We start from the raw sequence: 12,299 nt of genomic DNA, 5'->3' as shown, positions 1-12,299 counted from the left end.
TGTGAATCTGTTGCCGCGTAATGCGTACTGTAAAAAGCTCATGCCGAAAATCCAGTTACACCCGACATGTAACATATAACAAGTAACGGGTGCCGCTGAGAAGCAAGGGAAATCAGAATAAAGGTAATAAGAAAATACATGTGAAAAATATCACAACATGCTGTGCAAGTCGCCCAGTCCTGTCTAGGAGGAAAAAGGATTGACCGGTGTTAGCCATACCCACACTGCTGCCCTCACTGCGCAATCAAAATTTAAAGGGCCATATTCTTTTTGGCTGTGCAAAAAGGCTCCGGTCCTGTAAGACTCCCATAATTATGGAGGAGAGGGGACGGACCATTGGAGTGAGAAAAAGTTACTGTAGTGACTTCTGTACTCCTAGCCCATACTGCCCTTTCCTCCATACTTATGGGAGTCTGTTCTTCAGGACGGAGCCAGAGCCTTTTTGCACAGACAAAAAATCCTTTTTCCCTTTAAATTTTGATTGCACAGTGAGGCGTGACAGAGTGGGCATCACCCGTCTGTCCTTTGATCCACTTCTTGGGCTTGTAAAACTATTTTATCTTAAGGGGAACGCTTGGGGGGCCTATGGAGTAGGAGTACAGAAGTCACTACTGTGAGTAACATTTTTTACTTGAGCGTCCCATCCACTTTCCTCCATACTTATGAGAGATGAAGTAGTACTAACCGCACTTGGTGGAGCTTTACTTGGTCTCAACAAAAACGGTTTTGTAAAACTGCTTGATCAAACCTGGCATCTGGTCTGGAAGCGGAGTCCATGCAATGATGCTTACAGAAGCTGAAGGAGACTCCGATATAGTGCCTCTGCTGATAACATCCCAAGGGATGTTCCTTTGGTAAGCCACAGCTGTAGACTTGGCCCTAAAAGCATTCAGACGCATTCAGAATGTTCATAATGATAGCTAACATGCAATTGCACAGTTTGATCAGAAAGTTGAGGGAAAACTGTTTAATTCTGAAAATCGGCTGTATTTTACATTTGATGATATCATCTGTAATGATCTACAGTCAGTTTGTTTTGTCTTCTCAGGGCCTCCTGATGCTCCTCTTGATGTCCAGGTTGAACTTGGCCCATCTCCAGGGATTCTTCTTATTAGCTGGCTACCAGTTACCATTGATGCAGCTGGAACATCCAATGGGGTTCCAGTAACTGGCTATGCCGTTTATGCCGACGGTCAAAAGGTATGTGGTAGTGTTCTGTAACAAGCAACACAATGTTTACCCACAGTAAATGTACAATGTCATGAGGTAGACAATTGAAAGATCCCACATATTTATAATTATTAAAGGATAGGTTTGGCGAGACAGACACACTGGGCCTCATTACGAGCTTGCCGGTCCGGATACAATGGTACAGGTAAGCTTACTGGTACCGTTGTATCCGACCTGGCGGAATGAAAGGCACCCGCGAGCACAGCTTGCCTGTAGCACAGGCACCGTTATGAGGGACTCATTAGGTAATGGAAATTAGCCATTTATGAGAATTCTCCCTAATTTAACATGTGAAGTTAAATCAACAAACATAAATTGGCAGAAGGGTGAGTGAAAAAGAAGAGAAAAACAAGAGAAATCACACTAGTTCTGGGGAAAAGCAAATCTAGTTCCTGAATAAAAAATATTTTTGAAATGTAAAATGATGCTTGTCATCTTTGTGTTCCATTTGTGCCCAATTGGCAACATTGTCCCATTATCACCACTGGGTGTGCACAGTTTTAGATCAAGAGTGAGCTCTATGTCCCATACATTGAGTCGAGTTAATAAATATTGTGCCTAGTTGCAAGCTTTTACTAACACTAACACCTACAGGTGTGGTCCTAAACAAGGTCGATTTGAGAAATGAATGAATGCAGCCTAGATAGGCTCACCTTTTTTTGAGACGTATGTACATTGCTGATGTAAAGGACTTTGTCCAAAAGGTATGTCAGTAGTTGGGTAAACTGTTCTAGGAAACACAAAAATGTATTGATTGTAATTGCTGTTCTAACTTCCAACACATTACTAGGTATTTCCTATATTATTAGTAAACTGGAAAATGCCCTAATGTCCGGATGGCTCTTTAGTTTTATGCTGTAGCATAATTAGAAAATGGGAGCACTGAGCAAGATAATTGATTTAATGTAAAGCCTGTGAGGTACCTGTTATTGTATCTGCTAAGCAAAGTGCCCATCCCAGAATTTGCCTAGTTTCACAGATGCTTCATTCAAAGGAAACGTGAAGAGAATTCTTATGCTGCCAGTATTGGAAGTAATTAACAGTCCTTGAAAAGCAAAGTAGAAACAACTTGTATCCATATCTAATATAACACTCTCAATGTTAGAACCATGTGTTACGAGAGATAGAGAATGAGATAAAACATATAGTCCATAGCTTTAGCTTGCCTGTTCCTATCGGGCTTCATGCAAGAAGAGAATCAAGGTCTCCTGTTTAAAGAGCGGTCCCTGCCGAAGTGGCATCCTGTGTGTTATCACTGCAGCCGCCATTTTCGAACACTCGCTATTGTTCATATAGAGACGTCAAACACATTGGTAAGCGTTTAATATGTATTATTCCCCAAGAGAAGGTGATTGGCTGATGTCATCCTGCCTCCCAGACACAACTTGTTTCTGATATATTTGTGTATGTTACCACTTCAAAGAGAAATTATAACGCTTGTAACATTACAGTTACAACGTTTATCGTGTACACATGGTGCTAGAATGCACTGCCACTGACTAGCACAAGTGGCGTAAACTGAATGCCCCACACTTTACCAACCAGTAAAAAGATCAAGGTCCGGTATTGACATGTGCAATCTGAGTCAACTGATTTGGCACCAAATCCTCCACTTCCGTCTTCAGTGGTGGCAGAGACAGACACTCTTGTTTCCAGAACCTCGAATTATACTTCTTTTAGGGTGCAGTCTCAATCCTTTCTTTCCAAAGCGCATAAGATCTTGGCGACCTATGGAAAGAGAATGTATTCTAATTGTATATTACATTCACGCTGGTTCAATACTGATGCTCTTTTAACAGCATCTAACCAGCATTTATTGCAGGAGATTTCAGATTTCCAACAGTATTCGTCACCTGAGAGGGTAGCAGTTTTCCAATCCAGCTCGGCTGAGGCAAGGATTATTGCCCAAGACCTCAGAGAGTCATGAATGCACCACATAGACACGGCTTTCAGCGCCATTTCTTTAGAAGTGGACATGCACCACACATCCTGGACCAGGGCTACATGCTTCAATAACGATGTACAAGAAATAACACTGGATCTTCCGTTCCAGGGGAGTTATCTTTTTCACTTTTCCACAAAAGAAGAATTGAATAAGAATAACATGTCTATGTTGACGGTCAAGTCGCTTATGGTGCTCTAAAATTGTCAACAAAAATCTTTTCCCCTGTCTAAACGGTCTTGTGCAGACTTCAGGTAAAAGGTAAAAGAGCTTTAGTGGATTTCGTGGTTACCACGACATGGAAAACAGACAACCCAACAGATCTCCAAGCTCTGAAAGATGTAAACAGCAGAGATCCTCAAATAAAGGGTTCTTCGCCTCTTGCACCTCTGATGTGTTTGTCCAGATGCATCCTTCCCAGGTAGGGGGCCTGATTTCCCATTACCAACAGGGCTGGGGTACTATTTAAGAGGATTCTTGGATCCCATCTGTTGTGTCCCAGTGGCATCATCTACCTATCCCTCCATTCTCCCTTCTTCTCATCATCTTCTTCAGGTTGGATCTGCCATGATCTTTATGGTGATGTTCAGTCTTCTGTGCAGATATAGAAGTTGTGTCACCTAAATAAAGAGAGAGCAGGTTTTATTGTCCCGAAAAAGAGCCACCTTGCTTATGTCCCACTCAGGACATCACATTCATAGCATAGAATTCTGATGGGACTCAAGCATAGGGAGTTTTTCCCACAAGGGAAAGGATTCAGGACATCAAGTTGGATATTCCTGAGTCTTAAGGACACCTCATCTTGGTGGTTCCAACACCTCCTGGCATTTGACAGCTTCCATCATGTCCCTTCCTTTTGCTCGCTTAAGGAAGAGGTGAATTATACTACACCTCTCAGCTCCATGGGATGAGGAGGTGAAAAAACAGTCTGCAAGTATTTCAATTCCTCTGGATCTGAAGTCGAATTTGACTTGGTGGAACAACGAGAGCAGCTTTCCAGGAAATGTGTTCTCTGCATATGATAACACCAGACTCCTCTCTAACCGGTTAGGGTGCGACTCAAGGACAACTTCAGACTCACACTCTTTGATCTGCAAAAGAAAAAGCGTTGCATATAAATATTCTGGAGGTTTTGGCCATTTTAAGGCATTGAAATTGTTCCTTCATGTCCGTTATTTGATACTCATCTGTTTTGATAAGGACAGGCAGCTTGACTGCCATGTTGTATGTCAACAAGCATAGAGGAGCCAAGTCCTCGACCTCTGTCCCCACCCGTTTGTCGGTTGGCTGTTAAAATCTGGGAATGGGCCATTCAGCATCAAATATCACTACAGGTGATTAATTTAGCTGCTGAGCTCAACACACTAGCAGACAAGCTAATTCACCTATCCCACTCCAAGCATGAGTGGGAGTTAAAAACCTCAGTGGTTGAGGAGATTTTCCAAAACTACAAATGTCACCTTGTGTCCTATGGGTCAGGACCTGGGCTCCTTGGGGGACGCTCTTCAGATCATGTGGGATCACAAGACATTTTATGCAGTCCCTTCTCTCCCGCTCATTCTGAGAGTTCTGCCAAAGTTTTGCAGCTCGATTCACAGGTCCATTATTGTGATAGCTCAGAATTGGGCAACCTGCATTTGGTACTCAGACTTTCTGAGGCTAAGGTTATCGTGCCCTCTTCGCCTTTTGATTTTTTTTTAAACGTATTTTATTGACTTTTGTTCCATTACATACAAATGGTGACAAAGGAAAAGAGAAACAAAACCATGAGAACAAATTAAACTAATAACCTAAACAGTCTTCGATTTTTGCTATATGATTTTCAAGTTCACTTTGGGCAGGTGATCTAAAGGGCTGGAGCTCCGGGACGCCAGGGGAGACCCAGCCAAGGAACCCTTGGCGTTAGGGTGGTCTTTTGCTCTTTCTCGCTGGCATAGGTGGTCTGCCTAGGGGGGCTTGTGGTTGGCGGCAAATTTTATGTCTCGGAGGAGCGCTTTCCATGCTTCAAGAGTGTCATTCCCGCCATCATCTTCAGCACTAGTTCCATCCTGCCATGCTCTGGTTTCCGCTTCTGTCCATCTCTCCAACTCTTTGATCCATCGCTCTTGCCTGGGCCCTCCTGGCACCTTCCATGCCATTGCTATTGTTCTTTTGGCTACAATACAGGCGATGTCCATCAGCTTGGTTATGTATTTGTCTTTGCTTATTCTGGGATATGTACCTAACAAGCATTCTTTCGGGCTCCATTCATATCTGGACATCCCAGCATCCGTGCAGGTCTGTTGTGCTTTAGACCAGAGTTTTCTCGTTCTGGCGCAAGTCCAAAACATGTGCATTAAGTCTGCATCTTCCGTACCGCACCAGGGACACTTTGAAGATGTGTTATTGCTGAAACCAGCCACTTTCTGTGGGGTCATGTACGTACAATACAATACATATAGCTGTATTTGTCTAAATCTGGCGTTTCTTGACACCTCTTTAGGGTAGGCTAACGCTCTTTCCCATTCGTTGTCTGTTAGTGTGATTCTTAGATCTGCCTCCCACTTTTCTTTCAGTGATGCACTCTTCGGGTTGGTCTTGTCCAATCTTCGCCTTTTGATAACGCCAAACCCTCTGAGCCTTTGTGGAGCAAGTTTTGCACCGCTCCCTTCTATAGCTGAGCCTAGCATCTTTGTTCATGGTGAATTTGCTAACAGAAACTTAGGTTTATCAGAACAGAATCTTTTAATATTCAGTCTGCCTGGGAAACTTCTTTATGGAGTCAGTATAAAGGTATGTGGCATTTGCTACTGGATGCTTGAACGTTCCTTGGGTCTACGTGATGCCTACCTGCACAATATTCTATATGTACTGTCACACCACTTCCACTATTTTTTCGAGGGACTTTGCGTGCATCTACTGATAAAGGGGCCTCATCTTTCATGGGACCATAATTTTTATGCTGGCAGCCCTGGCTCATAAGCCATTTGAACCAATGGCTACAGCAGACATTAAATTAGTTTCTTGAAAAACAGCCAGGAGGATAAGCGAAATTCAGGCTCTGTTACCTTCTCAGTTTTTCATAGTTTTTCGTAAATTCAAGGTGGTTCTTAGAACTCGCCCCTTTTTTCATCTCATAAATCAAGAAGTTATTCTTCCTACCTTTCATCCCTCCATAGACTGAGGGTGAAAAGACCTTGCACTCTCTGGATGGTGAGACGCTTGCTTAAATTTTACTTGGACCGTTCAAGATATTTCAGAAAATCAGTCTCTTTGTGATGTTCGGTGTCCAGCATTCTGGATCCCAAGCTTCTAATGCAACAATCGAATGTTGGATTATCTCTTGCATTGTAGAGGCTTACAAACTTCAAAAGGGAATGGTTCCCAAGGGCTTAGAACCAAGGTGTGTTAGGCAGAATCCTGTGCATTGCCCTTAGGGACCACTACACACAATTAAGACTACAGGTGACAATACAAGTTTTACCTTTGGTACAAGCCTGTACTACTATGTCAGAGTGGTAGCAGTGGCAGAGCAGCCAGGCTTATCTCAAGAGTATATGAGCAGTAGCAGAGATTACACAAAGGGACCACAATTACTGTGACTCAAGCAAACACTGACTCAAGGTTTCAGGTAGAAAAATATAAGTACATTTATTTTTAAACCATTCGTTATAAACACAACACTTCGAAGGGATTGTGTCCTCCGACGTATTCCTTATCTTGATAGATCATCTCCAGCTTGCTGGCCTCAGAATTTTTTTTTCAGTAGAGGGCGCTGCGCGTCGACGTCCCTCGAGCAGATGTCCCTCGACAGTCTCCGTATCAGCGCCGACGTCATCATGCGTATAAATAGACTCACGCAGCATCCGTTGCTCAGTTCCGTTTTTCCGCGCTTCGTGGGCCTCGGAATCGCGTTGCTCAGTTCGTTAGTCAGATATATTCTTCATTATTCCTCGAGAATACCAACTCTTACTCGATGGCTTCCTCATCTGAACCGACGACTCCACGGTCCGGCTTCAAAAAATGTTGAGACTGTGGAAAGAAAATGTCGTTGACATATCCTCACAGGATCTGTTTGTGGTGCCTGGGATCGGAGCAGCAATGTTCAGAGTGCGAGGACTGCATGTCCATGACGGCGAAAGCCTTGAAGGAGCGTAAGGGGAAGCTTGAGAGAGGTAAGACAGTTAAAACTCCTTCGAAAGTTTCCTCGGTAGAGTCGAGACATTCGTCTCCTCGCTGACACAGGAAACATTCTCGTTCTAGGTCTCGAAGCAGTTCCCACCACTCTTCGAGATCCAAGCATTCAAGTAAGAGATGTCGAAGATCCCCTTCCTCGTCTTCTGTTTCTCCGGAAAGAGACACCTGCCCCACAAAACATAGCTCTCAGGCTGAGTGGGAGGAATTCCGTAAAAGGATGCTTAGCGTCTTCGAGAAAGCGGCCTCGACCCCCTCGATGACAGCTGAGGGTGATACCCTGGGTGAAAGACCCGAAAAATCAAAACGCTGCGAGTCGTTGCACCCGGCGAAAGAAACTACTCGAGAGCGTCACAAACCCTAGAGCAAAGGCACTGTGCCATCGACGCCATCGTCGAAAGTCCCTTCGATGCATAAATCTGCGTCATCGACGCCGTTATCGAAGGGCTCATCGACGCACAGGTCGATCAAATCAACGCCGTCTTCGACGTCGACGCCGAAAATGAACAAACCCACGGCCGTCACTACCTCACAGCCAGTGGTCATACCCAGGGCCTCTAACACGACTTCGAGAATTTCATCGACAACCTCGAGTAGGATTCCGATCCTCTCGAGTTCTTAGAGGCCTCTTCCAATCTTCTCGATGCCTTTTTCGGTGTTTTCGAAGCCTTTAACATCCGCGTCGACGACGTCGACGTTTTCTCAACCAATTATGATAAATTTAGCCCCTTCTGCTCTGGAAATGGGATTTAAGCCATTTCTAAGGTCTGATTATTTCAGACCTTTGTCTTCAATTTATGAGGAAGGGGAGGATTCGGATCAAGAAAGACCCTTTGGGTTGTAGAGATCTGCAACACCTGAACCAGAGGAATTTACCTCTGAGGAAAATAGGTTAAAGGATCTACGAGAATCCTTACATGAGGCAAGTGGGTTAGATACTTCCCCAGAAATAGAATTTGCCAAACCAGACCCAGGGGAACATGCCGAGACCCCTTACAGAATTTTAATGGCAAGTATTATAGAATGCATGGGTTGGTCTACACCTTCACCTGCATTCCAACAGGATGACCTTACAGACATTTTAGTTAAAGGCCCACAGGAGGATCCTGTGGTTCCATTTCACGCTGCATTACAAAGAAAATATTGGCTAACTGGGAAACTCCTGAGGTTATCCCGGCGGTTAACAAGAGGTTATCAGCTAAATATAGGGTATCTGCTACTGATCCTGAATTTTTGTCTAAACATCCAACTCCAGAGAGTCTGGTTGTTCAAGCAGCAACTGCATCAGGCAGTAGATCAGCATACCCGACTGTTCCACAGGACAGGGATGACAAAAGATCCAACTCTATGGCTAAGAAATTCTTTTCTGCATGTAGCATGGCGTTGAAATCTATTAACGCTACTTGTACGCTCGCAAGGTTCAGCCATACACTTCGGGAGTGTGCTTCATCAGCGGCTGACTGCCTCCCAGAGGGAGAAGAAAGGGAAGCGTTTCTAAACATCATTCAGGATGGTAAAGACGCAATGTGCGAATCCCTTCAAACTGGCATCAGTAGGGCCATGGCGGCAAGTACTACAACCCGCAGATTTGCATGGTTGCGAAAGTCTGGTTTTGCTTCAGATGTACAAGCCAGACTTTTAAATATGCCCTTTGACGGCTCTTCTTTGTTTGGTAAGAAGGCGAATGACAGCCTAGAAAAGTTAGACATCCAAAGCAGCAGCAAAATCCCTGGGAGCTGCAATCCATTAAACGCCATATCGCCCCTCAGGAACCTCTTGGAGAGGTAAGTCTTTTCGCTTTTATTCCACATTCGGAAAAGGCAGAGGACATTCGGTTCAAAGAGGTCAAAAAAGATTCACCCGAGGTGGACGGGGTAAAACTACAAAAGCCCCAGCAGCAGCAGCAGGTGCCTCTTTACCCTCGGCATCTTCATCAGCCGCCTCTAAATCACTCTGAGGACTCTCCTCACAAGACACCCGTAGGGGGCAGGCTAACTCAACATCTGACGGAATGGCAGGCTATTACGTCAGATGCTTGGGCATTGGAGACAGTTGCCCAAGGTTACTGCCTGCCTTTTCTACGCATTCCTCAGAGTCATCCACTGGGGAACAGCTCTCGGAAAGTTCCAGATCTGCTCCTCTTGCAGGAAATTGTAGACCTGCTGGAGAAAGGTGCCATAGAACCGGTACCTGTAGCGGAGAGGAACAAGGGCTGGTACTCCCCCCTACTTCCTAATACCGAAGAAGGGCAGAGGACTGAGACCTATCTTGGACTTAGGAGAATTGAACAAGTTCCTCAGGAAGGACAACTTCAAGATGGTAGCTCTCTCTCAGATCCTTCAGGCCCTCCAGCTCCAGGACTGGCTGGTATCTCTGGACCTTCAGGATGCTTATTTCCATGTGACAGTCCATCTCAAACCCAGGAAATACCTGAGGTTCGCAATTGGCGGCTCTCATTATCAATTTCGAGTTCTGCCATTTGGGCTGACCTCCGCCCCAAGGGTCTTCACCAAGCTAATGTCGTTAGTGGCTGCAAGTCTAAGGAGGGAAGGGATTCACGTCTATCCCTACGTGGACGATTGGCTGATCAGAGCTGTATCTCCGGAACAAGCTCAGATCCAGCTAGATTATGTCTGCCACTTCCTTCACAAACTGGGCTTCTCCCTCAATTTAAAGAAGTCACAGATGATACCATCACAGAGACTCCAGTTCACTGGAGCGGTCCTGGACACTTCCCTGGGAAAAGCTTCGCCACCAGAGGTGAGGGCTTAAGATATTCTGCAAGTTTCAAAATGCCCAACATCTCCCAGCCTTTGACTTTTTGAGGTTGCTAGGCCTCATGGCATCCTGCATCTTCCTTGTGCCAGAGGCTCGCCTGAGAATGAGATCTCTTCAGTGGGCACTAAGAACTCAGTGGTCGCAATTCTCAGGGAGAATGACAGATCTCCTTCAGGTTCCGGACAATGTGGCTCGAGACCTTCAGTGGTGGGCCTGTCAGGAGAACATTTTGAGAGGAGAACTGTTTTGGCAACCATGGCCGGAGATAACAGTAGTCACAGATGCCTCACTCACGGGTTGGGGAGCCCATGCCAACGACTTGACCATCAGCGGTTGTTGGTCTCCATCGGAGTTCAGAATATATATCAACCTGTTAGAGCTGAGAGCAATCAGACTAGCGCTGAAGGCTTTTCTGCCATCTGTACAGGGGAAAAATGTCCTGATAATGACAGACAACACAGTGGCCATGCACTACCTCAACAAAAGAGGAGGCGTATGATCACTGCCTCTGTGCAGAGAGGCGATGCAGCTCTGGTTCTGGGCAATCCAAGAAGGAATCTCTCTATCAGCAGTTCACTTAGCCGGAGAGAAAAACTTGACGTCGGACGCTCTGAGCAGGCAGAGTACAGTCTCCCACGAGTGGGAACTAGCTCAGGAAGTCCTTCAAGAGATATTCACCCTTTGGGGAACCCCTCAAGTGGATCTGTTCGCCACCAGCATCAACAGGAAGTGTGATCAGTTTTGTTCAAGGGAATTTCCCCCGAGAGGAGCTCTAGGGGACGCGTTCGTAGTGGACTGGGAGTTTCCACTTCTGTACGCGTTTCCTCCAGTCCCTGTCATTCCTCAAATGATCAGGAGGTTGAGAAGGTTCCGGAAAGCCATGATCCTAATTGCCCGGACTGGGCCAGGAGAACGTGGTACCCAGACCTTCTGGACATGTCCATCTGCCCTCCAATTTGTCTTCCACTCAAGGAGAATCTTCTCTCGCAAAAGGGAGGTCAGGTTCTCCATCCAGACATCAGAACCCTCAACCTTCACGCTTGGTTTCTGAAAGGTTGAGATACAAGGATTGGGACCTCCCAGATGACGTCATGGAGGTGTTGCTTTCGGCAAGAAGGCCAGCAACAAAGACTTTATACCGCTGCCGTTGGAACAAATTTTGCAGCTGGTGTAGAGAAAAGAATATCAACCCCTTTTCATGTAGTACACCAACGGTGTTATCTTTTCTACTCTATTTGGCAAATTCAGGCCTTCAGGTTGGCACTATCAAGGGCTATCTCGCAGCGCTATCAATCTTCAAGCGCACTGCAGAGGAACCATCTTATTTCAAGTTACCCTTAGTAATACAATTTCTGAAGGGATTAACCAATGTCTATCCTCCAAGACCATTCCAAGTTCCTTTATGGGACTTAAATTTAGTCTTACATTTCCTGATGGGTACTCCTTTTAAACCACTCCACTCTTGTTCGCTAAGGTTTCTCACCCTTAAAACTGTCTTATTAGTGGCATTGACATCTGCTAGGAGGGTGAGCGAATTACAAGCTCTATCTTGTAAACCCCCTCATACAATTTTTCATAAAGACAAAGTTGTCCTACAAATGAAGCCTAATTTCCTCCCAAAGGTGGTTTCTGAATTCCACATCACTCAGAAGATTACCTTACCTTCATTCTTTCCCCCTCCCCATCCGGGGAAAGAGGAAGAAAGGCTACATGGGCTGGACCCAAGGCGGTCTTTGAGCTTTTACATTAGCAGACTTGCTAGGATTAGGCAAGCAGACCAACTGTTTGTAGGTTACTCAGAGCACAAATTGGGATTACCGATAACAAAACAGACCATTTCCAGATGGATTATTTTGGCCATTCTGGAATGTTACAAACTGGCAGGGAAAGAGCCTCCTCAAAATCTTAGGGCTCATTCAACCAGGGGTATCGCAGCCTCTTCGGCCCTCCAAAGAGGGGTACCGATTCGAGACATATGTGCGGCTGCCACATGGTCATCTGCACATACCTTCACATGATTTTACAACCTGGATTCCTCCTCTAGCCAAGAGACTAGATTTGGCAAAGCTGTGTTGCACTCTGTTAATTCTTGAAGGGAAATATGGCAATTTTACTTCCACCTCCAGTTACACACCACTGCTATGGGAGTCTATCAAGATAAGGAATATGTCAGAGG

General features: G+C 45.3%; 1 protein-coding gene across 9 annotated transcripts in view; it reads left to right on the top strand.

Moving 5' to 3' along the window:
- TSPOAP1 (TSPO associated protein 1) overlaps positions 1–12,299 on the top strand; it is a 3,887,333-nt gene that overhangs the window by 2,455,209 nt on the left and 1,419,825 nt on the right. For all 9 annotated transcript variants that reach the window (XM_069614850.1, XM_069614845.1, XM_069614847.1 and 6 more), the window contains one exon: positions 1,049–1,200. In XM_069614850.1, coding sequence (XP_069470951.1) covers positions 1,049–1,200 — 152 coding nt within the window. The remainder of the gene's footprint in view (positions 1–1,048; positions 1,201–12,299) is intronic.

The sequence above is a fragment of the Ambystoma mexicanum genome, chromosome 9 (genome assembly GCF_040938575.1).
Source record: "Ambystoma mexicanum isolate Mex_15411 chromosome 9, UKY_AmexF1_1, whole genome shotgun sequence".
Classification (NCBI taxonomy): domain Eukaryota; kingdom Metazoa; phylum Chordata; class Amphibia; order Caudata; family Ambystomatidae; genus Ambystoma; species Ambystoma mexicanum.
The sequence above is the reverse complement of the archived record's forward strand: the minus strand, read 5'-3'. Positions and strand labels throughout refer to the sequence as shown.